This window comes from Lycorma delicatula, chromosome 4 (genome assembly GCF_047948215.1).
Source record: "Lycorma delicatula isolate Av1 chromosome 4, ASM4794821v1, whole genome shotgun sequence".
Lineage (NCBI taxonomy): Eukaryota > Metazoa > Arthropoda > Insecta > Hemiptera > Fulgoridae > Lycorma > Lycorma delicatula.
In genome coordinates, this window is record NC_134458.1 from 79,898,402 (window position 1) to 79,920,778 (window position 22,377).

Consider the following 22,377-nt stretch of genomic DNA (forward strand, 5'->3'; position numbering starts at 1 on the left):
TTAATATCTAATATATAAAAAACTGCAATTTTACTTCAAGTTTATGTTTAATTTGGTAGAAGTTGTTAAAATTTAAAGGAGTTAAACATAAAAGTTAGCTGGAGTAAATGATGATTGAAATGAAATAATACTAAAAAATCATTTATGAGAAATAAAAATCTAAAATTGATGTAAATTTTTTATTATTAAAACAGTTATCATCATTATTTAATCTAGAGGAATAAAGTTATTCCTCTATCATTTTTTATATATAAATACAAAAAATAGTTAAAAATCAAATAAGTCAAACAATAAAAACGTGAAAAAATCTATTAATATAATCATGCTTTAAACAGCCCTCATTGAAAATTGTGCTTTTTTTGTTTATTTTATCTGCTAATGACAATTATTTAATAATAAGAGTTACAGATTTTTTTACATCTTGACAGAAGTTATAGAGTATTTCTCTTGGAAATTTTAAAGGAGTTATTTAGAAAAACTGTCAAGAATTTCATATAACTGGAACATCATAAAGTCTAAAATATCTTAATCCCTCATTAGAGTTCCTAATAAAGTGAAACGATTACCTTTAGGCCTATTTTTATGAATTAATATAAAAAATGTACTCCTTGCTGAATAGAGATAATTCATATAATAGATTGCTTACATTTGCCACTTTAAATTAAAGCAAATTTAAATTATTTACTCTGGTTTTTCTTACGTCTCTGCTGCATGTAAAGCACCTGAGGTACAGAAGCACTATTCGGTTATTTCCTCTGAGAGTATTGTCAATTCCATTTCTGAAAATAACTAAGATTCCATATCAGGCTTGCTAGGGAAAGTAAGGAGTGGTCTTCCATTTTCCAAGCCACATATATCATTATACTTCTGTAAGTTAAGTCAGTCGTAATGCAGATGATATTCAGCCAGCTACTGAATATTACTAGTGACACATTCACCGCAAGGATTGGCTTCATATGAAAATCATTACCCTCAGAGGAAGGAACTACTTGTATCGTAGACTTTTTACAATATCTTATCATAAAAAAACTAAGATAGTGTGAAGCAGCTAATTAACTTACTCTTGTATTGGGGAAAAATTGTACACATTATCTCCACTTAATAGTGAAAACATTACTCTTTATTCCAAGGAAGTATTGTTATACTAAGCTTTGAGTGTTTTAATTGCATCATTAAGTATAAAGATATATATTTCAATGCTATTCCACCTTAGGATTTCTCTTTTTACTTCAGTTACATTTGCTGATGTAAAGTTTATGTTTATAAAGTGTAAGGATGTATGGTGTACTATTTTAGCTGCTACAGTATAGAATAATTTTTGTATTCAGTTTTATTGATTGTAATTTTTGCCTATAGGTAAAAATTAAAACAGTGATTTTTAGTTATTCTTTTTTTAAAGTAATTTAAAAGGCTAAATTTATATATTAATGATTGTTCTAGACAGAACGTCCTCTCTATAATAACTGAATCCACAATCTTTAAGCAAAGAGCACTAAAATAACCAATTGTATGGTTTATGGATTTTTGTTACGGTCTCAAAACTTATACTAATGAAATTAAGTCTATAGTCATTAATCACAAAAAATGATAGTATGAAGTTAAATTATGTACAGATGTTTTTATCTCTGGTAATCTGTAGGAGCCAAATTATTATACACAGTTGTAGCTGTCAGCATTTTACCTTAATTCACAACCTTCTGTTTTTTAGATGACTTTTCCTAAATTGTTTCATGGTTGTAGAATCTACAAATTGTAACACTTGCAGTTTACCATCTAATTCAGAAGAAAAAGTCAAACCGTGATTTAAACCTTGGATAATTTTTTATATCAACAAATTTATTTTAGAATTGTCATTCTGTATTTGGTCTGTTACACTTGAAATTTTAATTTTTGCTGTTGATGATAATTCAGATAGTTTTTTGGTCATCAGGAGTAAAAAATTGTGTATTGCTACTTTAGATAATTTTACAGAGTAGTCTGATTTGTTTTTCAGTTTTAAAAATCTTGTTCAACTTTATTATTGTGTGTTAGACTAAATTTTATATCTAGTGAAATTGCGATTTTGCATGCTATTAATGAATCTTAAGTTCACACTTGCTTAACTACTTACTAATTTATCCACAATTTTGATAGCTTGCAAGCATAAGTTAATTGTGTTTTTCCATAACCTCAAGTGCAAATGTTTTGCAATTTAAGTAGCATAAGGTTGTAAATATTTATTACTGAGAAGGATTTACTGTGTTAAATTTCCAAACAATATTTCATATGAATAGTTGTTTCAAGTTTTATTTAATTTTTATACTGAGAAATCATTTGCTAAACCATATATGTAGTGAACAAATAAAAATTAAAAAAATGTTGTGTAAGAGGGAGATCCACCTTTGAAATTAAAAGAAAAATTTATATGAAAGTTTTTTAACATTTTGTTTTAATTTTATACCTTGAAAATTTTCTTACTAAGGAATGAGCTCCTCTTCAAAAATTTAAAAAACGTTTTCTAAGAAAGTTATAAATTTTAATCTTTGTTCCTTGAAATTGTCATTACTGTGCTTCCTTCCTTTATAAGTAAATCATATTTACTTATAAAGTAAAAATTTATGTATAAATAATTTAAGCAAAATTTCTGCCAGACAGAAAAAAGTTGAAGACATTCAAAATTTTATAAAAATTGTAATTTAAAAAATGATTACTAATGAAAGTGCTAGATTATTGATAAATCTATATTAGTAAAAATTATGACTTTACATTTTTTTATACTTGAGCAAATTGCTGGTGAAGAAACTTATGTAATAGCACATAGATTATTTTACAGTAAAAATGAGGATTTATTATGTTTATATTTTCCTGATGTTAATCAAATTACTTCATAAAACAGTTGTATAAATAATCACAAACAGATTTATATGAAATCAATTATTGCTTTTAAAACCATAAGTAAATTTAAACAGACAGATACTTCGTAATTAGTGCATTCTGTCCCAAACCAGCTGCTCAACTGTCTTAGTCTTGTTAGGTACTCGCTATGCAGTTAAATTTAGGCTGGGTCTTCATTTACCATAGTTTTATAATTTATTCTGTATGTGGTTTGTACAAACATGTCCTCTCATATAATTTAATTAATTCTATGAATATGTTGAAAACACAAATAAAATAATTACAATTGTGAGTTTTTTAATTTAGTTAAGTAATAAATGAATGTGAATAATATGGAAATATACTTCTGAAAGATATTTGAAAATATATTTGTTTTGACTCTGAAGTAATTAGTATGATTTATATTAGATCACTAAGCTTTCTGCAAAACCTTATTAAACACTGTGTACTGATAATGAAATCTGTTAGAATAGACAGTCCTACCAGGATGGTAAACTGCATCCTTTACTACTTGATGGTTGTATTACATCAGGAGTAATTGTGGAAATTAAAGGGTGTGAGGTAAAGACATAAAAAACCAAAGCGGTGTTCAATAAACCAGTTCCCATAGATCACTGAAGTTAAACAAGGTCGAATGCTGCTTGGGTTTCTGTTTATTAACATTTGATGATTTTAGCTGTGATTACTAGTTAAAAGAAACAAAAAGAACATAAAACTCACTTACATTACAAGCTTTTTTTTTATTTTTAGTGCTTTGAAGATCATTGCACATAATCATAACTGAAACAAATATATTGTGTTCTCGTAGCTAGCTGTCATTAAAAAGTAAGTTTACATTAAATTTATCTGTAGGCATAGACAAAAAGTAATTTCATTGATAAAACTAGTTTTAATTTCAGTCTAGAAATGTTTGCTCAAAGGAAATAGCTGGGATAAAGAGTAGCTGGGAATTACCTCAGAGATAAATATCACTGGGCAAGGAAACTGTCCTAAAGAGGATTTACTCTAATATCACTGTTTCACAGTATAATTTATTTTTTATTTTTATATATATATTTATTGTTTATGTTTTATTTCTTTTTTCTGTTTTTAGCGAAAACTTACATCCCTCGAGGAGCTGGAAAGTATAGAAGAAGTAAGTTAATTTAAATATTACTTGTGATATAAAAATCTTAATTTTACTGCTTTTTTTGCCCTTTAGTGATAAGTTTTTTATCTTGTGAGTAAATAAATTTTTTTTTTTTTTTCGGTCAACAGACTAGGTTTAATTAATGCAGATTTTTTTTTTAAATCTGTCAGTATTTTAATAGCCAACATACAGTTTACCTGACGTAGCAATGATCACTTTGAAAAGTGTAATTAGTAAAAGAGAAAAAAACTATTGTATTTTAAATTTTAATTAGTAACATGTATCAGCCATCTTTTAGCTGATAAGATAAGGTAGATATAGCAATTTATTTATTTTTTTGTAATTTTACTTTGTCAAGTGAAGGTGGCCACCAGAATTATAAACAAAATTAGTAAATGATTATGACATTAAGAAAAAAAAAGGTTTAAAAAATGAGTTTTAGATAGATAAATTACTGGTTTAAAGTGAAAAAAATGAAAGATTTCTTATTTATAAAAATTAAAATCTTTGATATTGATCGTGTGAGCTGAATAAAAATAACTCAGCTGTATACTGGGGTAACCATCAGTATATATCTGTTTGACTGGGATAACTATAATTTCAAATATGACAGTATAATACACCTTAATTCCTTCATTTAAAAACAATTGTTTTTTCATTTAATAATGTATTTATTTTTGTAATGTATTTTCATTTGAAAATAATGCAAATTCCTTCAAAAAAGTAAAAATCAATCTCATCCATTTCTATTTTAATGAAGAAAATGTCTTTACAGTATTGTACATTTGCATCTAAATTCCTATCCATTTATCATATAGTATTGATGGATAATAAATAAACATCTGTAGTGGTGCCACCATCATGAAAATATTACTGCATTGCTTCATTACCACTTAAAGTTTGACAAAATCATTCAGTCAGATATATATTATTCATTCTTATTCAGAAAACCATAGTGACTGTAAGGAAAAATACTGTTAAACTTTTACATTTTTTCTAATTTTAAGAGAAAAAAAACCACCCTCATTCTAGTCTAGACAAGTAAAAAAACATATTCCATAAACTAAGCTATCCTTAACATCCACTGACCTATATTTATGTTAAATTCACACAAAATTCCCGAACTGTCACTATTTTTATAAGAAATAAGAATACTTCCTGCCATTCATTATCACATGTATATCTGAAGATTAAGAAAAAGCTCATCATTCCACTGCTAATAAATAAAATAACTTTTCATAATCATAGTTTTAAACATATTTCAGTGCACCTATCCTGAACTAAACTGAAAGACTGAAGTAACAAAAGACTTGATACTGTAAAAATAAAAATAACAAGAGAATTCTTAATAAAAATTAATTCAATTTTTACACAAAAAAAACCAATAATAATTTAGATATATAAAAAAAAATAGTTTGTAATATTAGACTGGGCTTTTAGAGTTGAACAAATTATCCTAAAATACTGATGTTATTTTTCTTTTTTTAAAAAAAATTAGAAGAGTCATAATAGTTTTTAATTTTACCGTGGATACAAAAATTAAATTATAAGCTTTATTTTAACGACAAGAAAGTTGAGCAACATCACTCTGAGCTTTTATCTGTTATAATCATTTTGAGATTATTTTATGAATTGAAGTTACAGGTTATCTAAGACAATGCTTAGGTGTAATTTTGAAATTTGAAAACTGTTCTTTATACCTAGACAGCAATATGAATGTTTGTTGTTTTTACTTAGTTAAAAGTTTCGAGGGTGCTAGTAATTATATAAAAAAAATTACAGCTATTTTTAACATATTGGAAAGTTGTTTTTTATTTTGAAGTTATAGGTAACATTCAATAAAGGGGCTTAGGGAGTGCCACAAGAGTCTAGGCTGTCCAGTTGTTTGAGAGCTGTAAAATATATTTTGTATAATTCTCTTTTTAAAAATGCCCTGTTTTGTTGAGTTGTTAGAATTGAAAATTATTTCTAATCAAGAAGTACAAAACCCTAATCAGTTTGCAATAGGTTTCAATTTTCTAATTATAAAATACTTTGAAAGATGTCATTCAAATGTGTTAAGGTATGCTTGCTTACATTCCTTAATAAGGAACATAACTTCTTTTTCAAAAAAAAAATTAATTTATTGATAAATTGGACATTCTACTAATAAATTGTTTTTTTTTTCCATGAGGGTGCATGCTTTCTTTTTGTGCCCTTGCAACAAGATATCCTTTTTTTATGAGCATAAAATATATATTTGAATAAATATATAATTAAATAGTACTATATAATATTAAAGATTCTTTTTTTTCTTTTCAGAAAATTCAAGACATCGAAAAGTACAGACTAGAGACTGAACAGCGACAAAAGAAAGTTGTTGGAAAACTTGTGGTTTACTCTGTTGGTGTATATGTACTTGCTGCTGCTGTATTTTACTTCCTTTTCTTTCCAGCTTCACTTAGAGATCGTCTGTTTTACATAATTCCTCTGTTGGTCTTCCCCATTATGTATGTATTATAAATGGTTTAGTCTAAAAATATCTACTATCTAAATATAGGTATTGTAATATTTTTTTAACACATTCACCTGTGTTCATGCAAATAGGCACAATACCATTGATTAATTTAATGCTGGGTTCTTGCTGATCAAAGACAAATAATATTTTCTGCTTTAAAGCTAGCAGAATATCAGGATACTATCATCCTATTTTTTATAGTTGTTGGATTTGTTTTGAAATTGTTTTAAGATATTTTCTTATAAATTAAATAAATCATCTCGACTCCCTCTGTGTTCATTAAAAAGAAAATGATGTGTTAAATTCTGCATAAACTGTACTGCTAAGTTCAGTAAATATCTTGATAATGATTAAATATACAGATCTGCTTTTTCTATTTAATTCTTATATATGAGTATTCTTTATTTAATAAGTATAGCAGATAAAGTTGGGAAGCATTGCCTGATAGAGATTATTTTGTCTTAATAAGAATAAATTTTATTTCCTATTTATTTTGTTACCTATCCAGAAAGTTATAATACCTTTATATTCATTTATTCAGCTGTGAAAATAATTAGTGCAGGCCAGTAAGAGGTTGCTAACTGCTACATTCATTGCAGATTGTATCTGCCAATAAATTTTACTTCCTTTTTTTGCACTTTTATTTATTAATTATAACTGAGGTCCTGTGTTACCTGAAGCTGATTGTACAAACCAATTCAGTCAGATTACATTTATTATTTTTTTTAAATATAAGCATGAAATATTAGTATTAATAATATTTATTAGTAGCTTGTAATGAATGTTTTCTATCAGATACTTAAGAAACAAAATAATTTAGGATTTAGGCCAACCTGTTTCTAATCTAAAAATTCTAATTTTGTTCAGCAGACCGCAATTTGGCATACTCAGTGCCAAGTGAGTGTTGTATAATTAGTAAAGTTTTAAAATTGCCACATAAAGTTTAACATTACACATTTATAAGGCTGCTGTTTTATTACAATTCTCTTTTTATCAAGTCATGCTAAAAATAAATTATATTTTACCAAAATATTAAATTACCTATCTCTACTATGTATAATTTTTATAATAAATTAATTTGTTGTTATTTTTATAAAAATAAAACACCACTGTTTTACCTGAAATTTTAGCTATACTACTCCCAGCATTATTTAACTTCAGTGATTTACAGGAACTGGTTTATTATAAATGACTTTGGTCGTATTCAAGTAATCCTTATTTTCACCTCTTCAAATTTCAGAGACTATTCCCTGAGATCTTCCATGCCTTATCGAAACATCTGTTCTAAGGAATGGAGTTATCTATGTTATGCAAGATAACGTTTTTCATAATAATCTTTTATTCATTATAAGGGTTAGTTATGGCTAGGTCATAACCGCGTAATTTCATTTTTCAGTCTAACTATCACAGTTTGGGTTCTTGCTTACTCATCTGGTTAACTGTCAGGCAGTTTTCCTAATATTATCACCAATTTGGTATCTAACAGTACAATTTTTAAACATGATTTTGCATGAAACAGCTAAAAAATTATACCATAAAAACCCGTATATAGCTTTTTTGTATATATACATATACATATATACTCATACATTCACTTATTACCTTTACGTATTACCCCATTCATATTTACAAACGCTATGGTCATTAGCATAATTAAAAATGTCAATAGTTATGGTAAAACTGCACCCAATATTACCTTTGATCAACTAAAGAAACCAGTTGAATAGATGTGGCTTTAGGCTTTTATGGCATTTTATCTTACTTCACGTCCTTCAGCAAATTGAAGGATATATTCACTACTCGATATGTAGCAGGTGGTACAGAACCATCAGGTTGTAATTGATGCAGTTATCCCAGGATCAAATTGATCCATTTTTTTTCAGTTCAAAATTGTTTCCATTTCATTCTGGTTTTGTGGCTTGGAACAAAGCAGATTTTAGAAAAATTCTTTAAGTATTATAATGGAAGTTACTAAAGAGATTTGTTATAATTAATATAGACTTAATAAGATTACACTAACTGTCTAATTATTTACATAAAGTGAAAATCAGTAACTAGAGGCGCATTTCAATTATTAAGCAATTATCATCTATAGCATTCCTAAATAAGGAATTTAAATAAATGTAAACAAAAAAATTAACAAAGTGATAAAACGTCAGTATAAGCAGGCTATATGAAAGCAGAAGAAGGCCAGTCATTACCTACTCTTTTGTGACTGGCCTCAAAAATTTATGTTGTAGAATTTTGAGAAAGTTGCTTGAGATTTTAGTTTTAACACTAATAGTTTTAAAGAGAGTGATAATTTGAATATGGAAAGTAAAAGAGATGTAACCTCTTCCAGTGAATAGAGTTGATGAAACAGATTAATTAAAAATATAGCACCTCTTCCTTTTGTTGTATGCAGTATTCAGCTGAAGTATGTAAAAATGATAACTAATGATACATGGAAAAATAAATTAAGTGGTGTAGCTCACTATGGATTACATTACGACTAAATTTTACCTAATAGAGTGAAACATGTGCACCTTACCTTGAATGCAATATATAAAATTCAAAGAATTTTTCAGTTATTTACTTTGTAATTTCTCTTTTTAAGCCAACACTAACAGAAAACATTTTTAAATTATCTGATATTTTTAAGATTTTGACGCAGTTATTTTATACAAGTTAAATATTTTTGTTTTGATTCATCTGAAAATGATAACTTCATCAAAATATGATGCTATAATTTTTATGCTATTCCATCAGCATTTTAATTCTAAGTAGTGTGAAAAACAAATTCAAATCGGCTGACATTGCTTTTCACCATCTCAATTGCATTTTTTGCACCTTCTCTTTATATATTATTTACCAGTTGTGTGATCATTCATCTATTTTTTTTTTTTGAACCTGTTGTAAAAAAAGAATATTGTGTAGTAATTAACAGTATTTAATTAGTGATGTAGAAAAAATTTAATACCTTTTTAGTGATGTATTAACATTAAAAAAGTAAAAATGTAAAAATATTAAAAGTTAATTATATTTTTATTTGAAAATGTATTAAATTTAATTATAATAAAAATCCAGTAATCTGGACCTGATATACTTGCTTCAGATAAACTAAAAGCTTATGAATTATAAGTTACCTTTAATATTTTAAGTTATATTATTCAAACATTTAACCCCATTGATTTCTTTATCAGACTAATTAATTATCACTTAAGGTTAAACTTATAGTTTATTTCTCACTCAAGATAAATCTGACCGTAAGTACAACAATATAATATTTATGGAAATGCAAATAATTAGTTTTTAAAAAATACAGTCATCCACTCTTTGATAATACATTATGGCCCACCAAAAGAGCCTTATTTTTATTAAATTTGGAGTGTAGCTGTTAATTATTTATTCCTCAAAGTTGTTATTAGAAATTATTTATATGCCTGACCTGGATTAACTTCCCAGCCTGTCAAAGTCTAGATTAATGGGTTTGTACTTTTCTGCAATAGCAGTTTTGTTGAAATAGTCCCCTCTAGACAGACATTCTTTGCTGCATTTCAGGAAATACAATTTCAGTATAATTAAATATTATCTCTGTGATTAAAAAAATATATTTCGTTATTGATCATTGCATTTATTTTATTTTTATAAGTACAAACAATTTTGCTATGGTAATGAAGGGATAATAATTTTGGAGTTTTTTTCTTGGTGAATTTTTTTGTGATCGATAGTAATTTAGAAATTAATGTTTTATTTCTATATTAGATATGATCTATTTTATTATTTTTTTTTATTTTATTTAGTTTTGTTATCAGTCGCATGATTTATTTCTGTTGTATCATGATAATAAAGTATTTGTGCTTATTTGCAGAAGTTGTTAATTTATTAAAATTTTGTTTATTGAAAATTTATTTGTTTAATATTTTATTATGAAAAAAATGCTTTTTTAAGTTTTAAGAACTTTTTAATTTTTTTTTAATCTGTATTGGATTTGTAGACAGCATAGTGAAATGCATAAAACATATTTTAGATATACTGAGTGTTTGTGCTGAAAAAAGATTAATTTTTTTACAAATTATTTGAAGTTGAATTTGCTTTTTATTGAACTAGTTCTAAAGTAGTTAATTCAAATCAACTTCAAACTAGCTCAACCGGTCATCTAATTATATTTATTTTGAAATAAATAACACTGCATTTACATGTTTACGCAGAAAATTGATTTTTTTTCTAAGCAGTTGAATTTTTTTTTAACTTATTACTTTAACTTTTGTATTTGTGTCAAAAATATTTTGCTGATGTACTTCTGTAAAATTTTGCATATTTATAATGTACACACACATATATATATATATATATATATATATATATATATATATATATATATATATATAATATAGGTCTGTTCAGAAAATAACCGAACCTTATTTTATTTTAATCTTTAATTATTAATTTTACAGATTATTGATCCTTGTCTCCTTCAAAGTATTCCCCTCCCCTGTTCACACACTTTTCCCAGTGTAGTTTCCACTTCGTGAAGCAGTCCTAGATAGCTTCATTTGAAATGACCTTAAAGATCTGTGATGAATTTGCTTTAATGTAATTATAGTTCAAAACAGCATCCTTTCATCAGTGATTTTAATTTTTTAAATAAGAAAAAACAAGCAGCCAGATCTGGTGACTAGGGAGGCTGAGGGAGGACAGTCATCTAATTTTTGGTTCAAAACTTGATGAATGGACAAAGCTGAGTATGCGGGCACATTGTCGTGGTGAAGGAACCATGAGTTGTCTTGCCACAACTCTGGTTTCTTTTTCTGGATTTTTGCACGTAACCATTGTAAAACACCTTGATAGTATACACAGTTCACTGTTTCAGCTTGAGGCAAGAATTTAAAATGCACAATTCCATTAAAATTAAAAAAAAACAAGAGCATCACTTTGACATTTGATCAAGAGTGATGTGCTTTAGTGGGTGTGGAGATCCTTTGCCAATCCATTGTGATGATTGAACCTTTGTCTCAATGTCAGCCATAAACCCAGCTTTTGTCTCCTGTTATGATCCTTCGCATGAATGTTTCATCATCATTGGCTTGTTCACGTAGTTGTTGACAAATGTCCACTCAATGTTCTTTCTATTATTTGGCCACCAAATGAGGAACAGACTTTGCTGCAACTCGATGCATGTTCAATTATTCATTCAAAATGTTATGGCATGATTCAATCGAGATGCTAACCTCTTCTGCGAGTTTTCTGACAGTCAATCAGCGATTTGCATGCACCAGATCATTTTCTGAATGTGGGTGTTATCAGTTGAAATCGAAGGCCTTCCTGGTCAAGGATCATCTTCAATTGACTGACGACCACTTTTAAAATGTTCAAACCATTCCTTACATTGTGTACGATCCAAAGCATCATCTCTGTGAGCTTGTTTCAAAAGTTGAAACATTTCTGTGAAAGTTTTCTCCAGTTTCATGCTAAATTTTACATTGTATCGTTGCTCCTGAAAATCGCACGTTGCAAAATTCACTTCTAACACTTAAACATGTTGCACTCAACTAACAATAACACAAAAACTAAATGAGATATCAACATTCCAAGATCATGTGGTTACAGAAGAGGTTACATGGAACACATTGCTGCCAACTGCACATCACTAAATATCTTTGTTGGCACTTGATTAAAAATGTTCAGTTATTTTTGAATAGACCTCATACTATATGTATATATATATATATATATATTTTTTTTTTTTAACAACCTTATACAACAATACTATTCTTTTTAAAAAATAAAACGGATTAATTAAACAATACTTTAAACAAGTTGATTTTATGAAAAGTAGGGAGTCTGGCTTTACTCAGTCGGTATCTCTTATTTGTTTGGATTTTTGTGTGGCTCTCTTTGCAGGAAACTGAGAAGGGCACTCCAAAGACAGTTCCACAGGCATAGAGGGTCATCACCAAACCATCCCCCATAAAATAAGAGCAGATATTAAACTCTAAGGTCTTGAGGTGACCGACTCCCATTGCACCTATCCAAGGAAAATGCTATAAAAAAAATGAAGGAGAGGGAAGAGGAAGAGATGATCAACTTGTTGTGGCCTCTGTTCAGTGTAGTTTACAGTCTCAGCCTGGACCTTGTTAACAAACAAAAGATAGGATTGTTAAATTTATTATTGCTTTTAAAAGCAGTTACAGTCATCAAATCCTGATAATCCACAAGCAGTTTAACTGCTTTGCGGCTTAACTGTGATACCTCTTGGAAAAAATAAAGTTTTAAAAACTTATAAAGAAGGTAAAAATTTTAAGTTTTTTCATTGTTCTGTGATAGGTTTTCCTTTATTAATGTGTGCTTGTTTTGATTATCATAATGCTGTACTACAGTTCAGTGCTGATATGATAGGGCGATAGTTCATTGTGCGATATTATTTCGCTATACAAACTACACAGTTCAATTAAAAGAAAGTGATTTTAGTTAATACAATAATAAGTCGCATGTTATTTAAAAAAAAAATATATATATATATCTGAAAGAGAAAAATGCACATTTTATTAATTTTTTTATTTTATTTTTTGTAATGCATTACTGCTGTATGTACAATCTATCTACATACAGTAATAGTGATAGTGAAAATTTGTTATATGTTAATATGTATTTTGAGTACAGTTTTGGATATTACTTTTACCAGGTAAGTAATATTGTAGTGTACTGTATTTTGTTTTATTTACTGATATCTTATTATAATAGTGCATGTAAATATTGTACTGCAGTACAGTATTAAGTCATTTTACACATATTACTTTATTAAATATTATTTCTGGATCAACTGCGGTTTTGATGTGATTTTGGATTATCCACTATCCTCTTTCCGGTTACTATTGTGGACAATTGGGAGTCGGGTGTGTTTACTTAAATATCATTTTCTATGTTGAGATGTAATTGTATTACACCCATTTATAGGTATTACATTTACATTTTTTTTTTCAAAACACATTTCTGTATATACATAGTTTGTTTTAAGCCATGGACTACTAAGGTCAGTGACCCGAGAAAATTAATAAGCTGCATATTATTCATTTTCATTTCACATGATTTGAGTATGAAAACTATAACTGATGTAAAACAAAATTTTTCTTTTTTATTGTATTGGTGAACATTTTTATTTATCATTTGATGGTGTGTGTGTGTGTGTGTGTGTGTGTGTGTGTGTGTGCTTGTGTGCGTGTATGTGTGTAAAAGATAGATTTTTTAACAACCTTTTATTGAAGTCTATTCATAATCACACGCTTGGACTTTTTTAAATTTTTAATCTGTAGTGGCATCAACATATGTGCTCACAATCCGCTACCAAACTCAACAGCATGCATTGAAACTATTCAGTGGTGTTTAACTTTAATTTATTAAATGTAACTTCAACTACTTCCATACTTTCTACCATCCAGTTTTAAGGATGATACTCTTTGAGATTTTCCAATGTTGTACAAACGTTAAATTTTTAAGAAATGTTAAAATCAATCTTATCCAGAACCATTGTACTTTATCTTATCATATGCCAAACTAGTATAAATAAGTGAAAATGAAGAATAGCATTTTAGTATAGAATTGGCAATGATTTCAGTCTGTTGCCACATATAATGCAAAGTATAGAAAAGATTTTAAATTTTTTCTGGAATAGGAGGTTAGGAGCATAGTTAGTGGTATGTATTTAGTGGTTGAACTGTGAAATGTTCTTGAAAAAATGGTATTAGAATGCAGAATATTCAATACTTGTGTTTAATGCATCTCATGGCCATTTAGCTTAAGACATAAAAAATCAATTTAATGTGATTAACCAAAATGTAGGAATAATTTGTGGTGAATAGAGATTTTACTTCAGCCATAAACTAAAGAAAGGTTATTAATAAATATGTGAAAGTAATATCAGACAATAAAGGCCTTTTATTTTGAATAAAATACCATAAAACTGTTAACATAAAAATATCATAAAACTCTTAACATAAAAATATCATAAAACTCTTAACATTCTGCTTTCTGTGATGTTTGTATTAATAGTATGTGTTTACTGTGCCCTGTGCATTGTTGTTGTACGTTGTAACAAATGTTGTTAAAACATTTGTTTGGTCAGCTTGTAACTGTATATACGTTATGGTATTAATACAGTATTATTTAATATTATTATAATATTCTATTGATTATCCATTTTGTTTTTGTTATTGTTTTATTTATTGTTAGAAAATTCTTTAAAAATAGATTTTAAAATATTTTATATTCATAATTTTGTTTACACTTTTTCAGCGTTATTTTGGTGAAGAAACTAATCTCATGGTATTATGTGAGACAAGTATCCAAACAGCAAGATTTACTTAGGCGATTACGATCCTCTAAACGGCTTTTATTAGAACAAGTTATGGAAAAAGAAACATATAAAGTAGCACGAACTATATTAGAGAAATTTGCACCTGATCAGCTGCAAAATAACAACAAGACTGGAGCTAATTCAAATCCTAATTTACGAGTAATTATAATGCATTAATAATATATTTAACTATCAGCCAATGTAAAATAATCTGTTAGTGATTTTCTTAATAACCACTAATAAATCTTTAAAATGTATTTATCTTATAGAAAATAGTATTGCACATATTTTGGTCAGTAAAATCTTAATGTAAGTCTTAGAAGTTGTTTGGAAATTTATGAAAAATTCAATTTAAAGAAAAAATAAACTGATATAAGACGTTCTTATTGCTCTTTACATTAAGACGCTTTTATTGATTTATCCATGATTATTTGATTACCAAACTATCCATCTGAAAACAATGAAATTTTGTAGTTTTACTCCAATATACCAATTAAGATTTTAGAAATAATGTAATATAAGATAAGAATTTTTGTTTATGCATTTTAAGTATCAGACATTCTTTTTTGTTTTCTGATTATTGTTTAAACTGACATCAAAAAGTTGCATTGCAAAAAATATTTCGACCATAAGTACATGCTGCAGATTGAACATAAAATAAATTGAATCTCTATACTACATTTCATTTCAAATATACTGGGTGTTTATAAAAACTGTTTCAAGAATTAAGGGGATGGTTTCCCACATCGAAATAGAGAAAAACCTTTACATCAACATATTTTCGGAAATGCTTAGTTTATCCACCATTTTTTTTATTTTTAACATAAAAGTTTATTTCTCAGAAAAGGTTGATCATATCAAGCTGCTAGGGTACCTAGAGCTTTACTTTTATAAAAATAATTAACCTGATCTCTGATTCCATTTCAAAATGGCGGCAAGCAGACTTTTGAAATAGTTGATACCTTTACAACTGCTGAATTATTTAAATGTTATTTTTATAAAAAATGTTAAGCGTTTTATGACAAAGAAAATTACACGTTATTTATTCAAATCCGTTCATAAGTAATGAAGTTTATACTATTATAATACATAAAATGATTGGCCATACAGTTTTATACCTATGGTCTTGAACTCTAGAAAGTGATTGTGTGGGACCTTATTTAACAGCACCATGTTTTGAAGTGTTTACTTTGAAATATTCATATCAACACAGTTTTGTACACTTTTCATTTATTACTGCATCCTCTTGCTCATCTCAAAAAACTGGATGCTATAATTTGCTGATTATACTTTCAGATAAGTCTGTTCAACTCTTCAAACACAAATTTCTCCAGAAAGTGAGTCTTGAGATCATTTTTTTTCACAACAATCATGCCTACAAATAGTATTTTGTAGATTTATTTTCTTGCAGTAAATTTACTGTTGAAGATTTTTTTTATGAAGAATTTTTTGATTAGGTATAGACAGTTATTATGCTAAAATTTATTTAAACCAACATTAAATTGTTAATTTCATGCAAGTTATTTGTTAAGTTTTCAATCCATTTAAAAACTTAAATCTTATTTACTTTTATTATCACAAAGATGTAGAACCTAGATCATCATTGTTAAATTATTTTACATTATTGCTGAAGAAAAGAAATATTTGTACAAAGAGAATAGAGTATCAACAATGTGTAGTTGGAATTGATGTCAGTAGAGGGGAAAGCAAATAGATAAATAAGTGTGATAGCGTTTGTTTCGTGGTACAACATTAAATCACCTTCAGCGACAATTTTAATGAAATTAACTTCAAATCAATACAGAACAGATGTACCCATCTTTATGTTCTCTGGCTTTAACACTTCACTGACTTATTTTTACTGAATGGGTTGAAAATTAAAAGGTTAAATCCTTAAGTCTTAACAATGTTTCATATTATCTCATTTATTGCATTTATTCACCTTCTACTAACATAATTGATTATCTCCAAATCATTATTATTAAATTAATTATATTAAATTTTTATTATTAGTTACTCTTTATTATTATATTTCCAATCTAATAAATATTCATTTAAAAAAATATATAATATGTACATTGATTGAAATTTTGTATTGTTTTAGAGGGATTTTGCTATTTTATCTAATGGTCTCTATCAATTTTATAATTGGTGATTGTTAGTTTAAAACTAACCCATTCTTAATATAACCTTCATTGTTAAAAATCTTGATTATTAGAAGGAATTAGTGTTATCAAAATTAGAATTTTAGGCTGGCTATATAGACTCAAAAATCAGTCACAGGAGGAGATGCCCCATCAATTAAAACCAATATTCTGCAATTTTACTGCCTACTTTACATTCTATCAAAAAAATTATATTAATGAAGTTAAAACTTATAGTTCAAAATAATTCATCTCTAATTTTTTTTATATTGACTTCAGGCTCCAACACTTTTGGTGAAAAAATATTTCCTAACTTATTTCGAAACCTTTGAAATAGTTGGTAGAATGAAACTTTAAACAAATATAATTTTTCAACACTGTTTTAAATCTCACAGTGATGTTCTAATCCTTTCTGAGGGTAAAATATCTATTTTCTGCTCCTTTTTTCAGTTATTTTACATTTAAAGGATCATTTATCAATATTTTAAATGAGTAAAGTGTAATGAAATTGACTATGCATATTAAGTTTTTAATAATTTATTTTTATTTGTTTATTTATTCATTCCATAAAGTTATTAGTATAAAAATTATACTTCTTAACTAGTACTGTCTAAAAAAAAAAAAAAAATTAGTATGTAATAAAGATTATATACCTAAAGCAATACATATACAAAAAGTTATACATGTGTTACAATAATATTTAAATACTCAACACCAAATATTTACTAGTTATCATTTACAAAATTAGATGCCTGAGAGAGGAAAACTCAGATCAGAGATTAGCATGGCTTTATATATAAAAAAAAAGAAGATTTATTCACACTTGAGTTGAAAAAAAATATTCTACATCAGCAAACATATAACCATTCTTTTGAATAATTCAAAAATTTACTCATTGTCTTACTTTCCTTAATAAACTATGGCAGCTTGTTATAGATGTTAGAAGCAAATTAGCAAAAATTTCTTTTAAACATTTTTCTTCTGAATTTGGGTAAAGAATAATTATTTGCTGGTCTTAAATTTGGTTTTCTTATATAGAACTCATCATTATCATTTCTATTTGTAATAAAAAGAAATTTAACTTTGTAAATAAATAAGTACCTAAGAGATAATTTATTAAGTTCATAGAATAAAGGAAAAGTATGCTCTAACTGGGTTGTTGATTAGTTACTAAATGAATAACATTTTTTTGTACAGTACTTAGCGACTAAATTTTTCTTTCATAAGTACCACCCCAACAAGAAATTCTATGTTGTAAGCTAGAATGGGCTAATGAACAATAAATCAATTTCATAAACTGAAAAGTAAAAATGTAGAAAGTATAACTTTTTTAAGTCCTTAGCAACCCTAAATATTTTATTTTTTCAACGAGCTCTCTGACCATACACTTATTAGTTCAATATTAACAATGAAATTTTCTATCACTCTGCAATTATTGGTAACTTCTGGCCTAACTCTTATAATCTGGTTCTGAATTATATCTCATGTTTATACTATTAATTATTATTTTCGTTAAGACCTATATATTAGAAAACATTGATGTTACATCTTCATTCTTTAAATAATGCACCCACGCATACATACTTATATACTTAACAAAGTCATAGATACAGCTAGTTTAATAATAAACCTTAACATTGGTAACTAATCAGCATTCATCAATTAAAGTCTTATAGATAAAAATACTTTATTTCCTATACTCTTTATAATTCAGTTCAGCTGTTAATGAACAGATGTTAATATTTCTTATAACTCTGTTATGCAGGCCATCAAACCAAGTCCAAATTCAACTAGTACAGCAATTTTACCAGCACAGAATAACAGTGTTATACCTCGACAATTAACGACATCCATACCGACACCAGGATCAGAAGTGCGACTTCGTACGAATGTAACATCATTGACACAACAACCATTGCCACCTGCTTCATCACTGCATGCGTTACAACCAGGTTTTTTCAGTTGCTTTTTTCCTTTGTAATAGCACTAGCTGGTGCTTGTACGAGTTAATAGTAAAGTAAGGTGAATAAAGACATGTATGTGTAATTTTAATTGAATGTAATTCTGTTAGAAAGAGATATACTCAACATTATTAAAATTCAAAATTTTATGGTAAAATTACTGTGTAGATGTCTTTTGTAGAACTATTAAAATTAAAAACTTCTTTTTTTTATATATGTGCAAATTTTGTTAAGTCATTGTCTTACTGTTTTTATTTTTATGTGTGTAAGACATTATTGTCTTATATTGACATTATTGGAGGATAAAATATAAAACATATAATCCATTTTAAGATAAAAATTAAAATTATAAATTTAACAAGCATGTTAAATGTTACAGGATTAATTTATTGAAATTAGATAATATTTATCTTCCTCCCTGCAACATTCAGTGTATTATACAACTAGATAAAGATTTGATTAGTTGTCTCATTCGTCCATCAGTAAATAAACTATATTCCCTACTGAAAACATCACGAATAATTTAAACATTTTCAACAGAACTGCATTTTAACATCAGAGTAACTAATGAATGACACTACAGCATTTGAGGATTGTTAACTGTACTTGTGTAATGATTTTTATTTCTTCACAACTTATCAAGAATGGGCAAGAATGTGCAAAGATTAGTATAGTCTGTATCTAGTTATTTAAAATTTTCTTATGTTTCTTTTTAATTATAAGTTAAGATTTATTGGATAATGTTACTACTTGGGTGTTCTTTCAAGTATTATGACTATATATTTTTAAATTCAACAGTTTGCTCTTTATAAATGTAAAGAGCAAATGGACCTGTTTACATACTTATGAGGCCTGTTCAAAAAGTTGTGGAAATTTTTATAATTTTTTTTTAATATCTTGTGAGATCTTCTTCAGAGTACTTCCCTTCTACAAAAATGTATTGTTCAATGCCATGTCAGTATTCAGGTAGGCCTTTTTCAGGATCACATGTTGTTGCAACAAAAGATTTTCTTAGTGTTATCAGTTTGAAACTGTATTTCAGATTGAGAAAAGAACAAAAAGTGTGCCAAAGCCACCATGTTAGGTAACTACGGATGAGGAAGCACAGTTTTTTGTTCTTTTTAATTATAAAAAATTAACAAATGATATAAATTATGATTTAAAAATATTTTAAATGATAAATTTAATTATTATTTCTTTGTAGTCCGTATTTTCCCTAGTAAGTCTGGTATGGGGTGCTTGTTTTTGAGAATGGCTATGATGTTATCAGGATTGACTTGTGTCTCATGTCAGGCTGCCTACAACCATTCATTTGTAGCAGTCAGTACTATGTACAATCAATATTTTAATCCTGCAACATATAAATGTTTTATTAGTAATATATTTATAAATATTATTCACTTTTAATATTTAATTTAGGCTAATTCTGAGGGTTATATTCTATTCTCTCTCTTTCGCTCTGTGTGCGTGTGGATGCACGTGTGAGAGAGAGACACTATGACTGAATTTTAAAATGCATAATATAAAAAATGATAATTTTAGTTTAATTTTACTGGATGTCTATAAAATTGAAAAATAAATTTTCCAATTTATTTTCCCAATTTTATAGATATTTTAAATCCATTAGCAAAACCTGAAAAAAATCATTAAAAATGTAAAATTATTGTTATAAAGTTGTCGTAATCTATTATACGCTATGTGCAGAACCTTAGGATATTCCTAGTGTACTTAAAATGTCCATTAGAAATAGAACAGAAATGTTTTCAAATTTAAGAAATTAGGCCTTTTTTACAAGTAGTACATTTTTATCAGTTAAAAATCATCTGCTCTTTTCAGCCTAGAGACCAGTTGAAGTCCTTTCAGCAAAATAATGTAAAATAAAGAATATGTTTTCCCATTTTTTTAATATAATTTTAAAATTGTATTATAATTTATTTTGAAATTTTAAAAGTTGCCATTGTTAATACTTGTTAAACTTATTTACCAGCAGCTATTTTGTGCTGCTGACTTACTCATATTGAATATTTTTATAATCTGTAATAGAAACGTGATTGGAAGGTGGGTTAAGAATAGGAGTGGAGGCAGGATATTTGAGATGACTTTTACTGAAGATAATCATTGAGAGTATTCATAGGTGTTAAGTGTGTGTACTTAATATTTTGTTTTTAATTCGTTGTAATTACTTAATGTATGAGAGTCAGTCATATTTAAACCAAAATAAAAATACAATACATATTTATTGTTTTTTTTACATAGTCTTGAAGTTTTACTCATTTTTCCCAATGTGTGGGAAACTTGTGAATCCCTTTACAAAAAGTTTAAGAACATGTCATAAACTAATTTATATGAACTCCTCTACTTTGTTATCACTCTGGAATTATCTTTTCTTAGTCCCTCTTTCAATAGCACAAACAAAAACAAATTGCAGGAGAATAAATCTATACTGTATAGGATTTTCTTAGGTTTCCCAAACATTTTGTCCAGTTTATCTTTAGTGCTAACATCTCTGTGAGGCCTGGGAGTTGTTATGAAGGAGAGTCATATTTCTGATTGGCTAAGAGTATCTTTTGTTCCTGTAGGCAGCTTTCACTTAGCTTAAGAGCTGGTAGTAGTATTCAGCATTCATGGAGAATATCAATGAGCAGTACACCTTTCTAATCCCAAAAGACAGTTGCAAGGACTTTTTCAGCAATGGATGCATTTTTGCATTTATAGGGCAAAGGTCTCCACACCTATATCACTCTCTAATTTTGATTTAGAAGTAATGATGGACCCATGTCTCCTCATGTGCCTGTTAAGTGCAGAAAACTATATTCCTCTTGTTGAAATTGATTCAAAGAACCCACCTCACACAGATTGTGAAACCCAAGATGATTTGAGATAATGGAATGAGCACTTTCTTGACCGATACTCACTTCCAGAGCAATTTCATTAACTATAAGATACCAGTCGTCTTCAGTGAGGTCACAGATCGATCAAATGTTGTCTTCCATAACATTTGTCCTTGAATGCCTAATGTAAATCGTTTTCTACCGCTTCACAACCTCTTTTAAAATTGCTGGCCTGGTTCTAGACTTGAGTACGTGACAACACCATATCTTCAAACTATGCATGCATTCTGTCTAAATTTTAAAGGGTTGATTTCCTCATTCATAAGTAACTTTACTATAATATGTTGTGCAATTGACAATGGAATCTCTTTCTCTGACATGACACTACTGACCAGGCGCAAATGTGCCAAGGCATCTGGAGCATCCATCATCTCCCCATTTCTCCATCATCAATATCCCTCATGCCAGCTTGCCCTTGTTCATATTGAACCATGAAGACAAAAATCCAGTTTGTATTTGACTGATCCTTGTATGTTTTATTAAAGTTCATTGATGTTTGGCTGAATCTTATTGAGTAGAATAGTTTGCATTCATTGTGAGTTAAAAGTT

The 22,377-nt window shown here is 27.7% G+C and overlaps 1 protein-coding gene across 1 annotated transcript in view; it reads left to right on the forward strand.

Moving 5' to 3' along the window:
• The window catches only part of Lnpk (zinc-ribbon metal-binding protein lunapark), a 68,651-nt gene that overhangs the window by 15,891 nt on the left and 30,383 nt on the right, over positions 1–22,377 (forward strand). The window contains exons 2-5 of the mRNA XM_075363409.1: positions 3,968–4,009; positions 6,305–6,492; positions 14,772–14,991; positions 18,742–18,928. Coding sequence (XP_075219524.1) covers positions 3,968–4,009; positions 6,305–6,492; positions 14,772–14,991; positions 18,742–18,928 — 637 coding nt within the window. The remainder of the gene's footprint in view (positions 1–3,967; positions 4,010–6,304; positions 6,493–14,771; positions 14,992–18,741; positions 18,929–22,377) is intronic.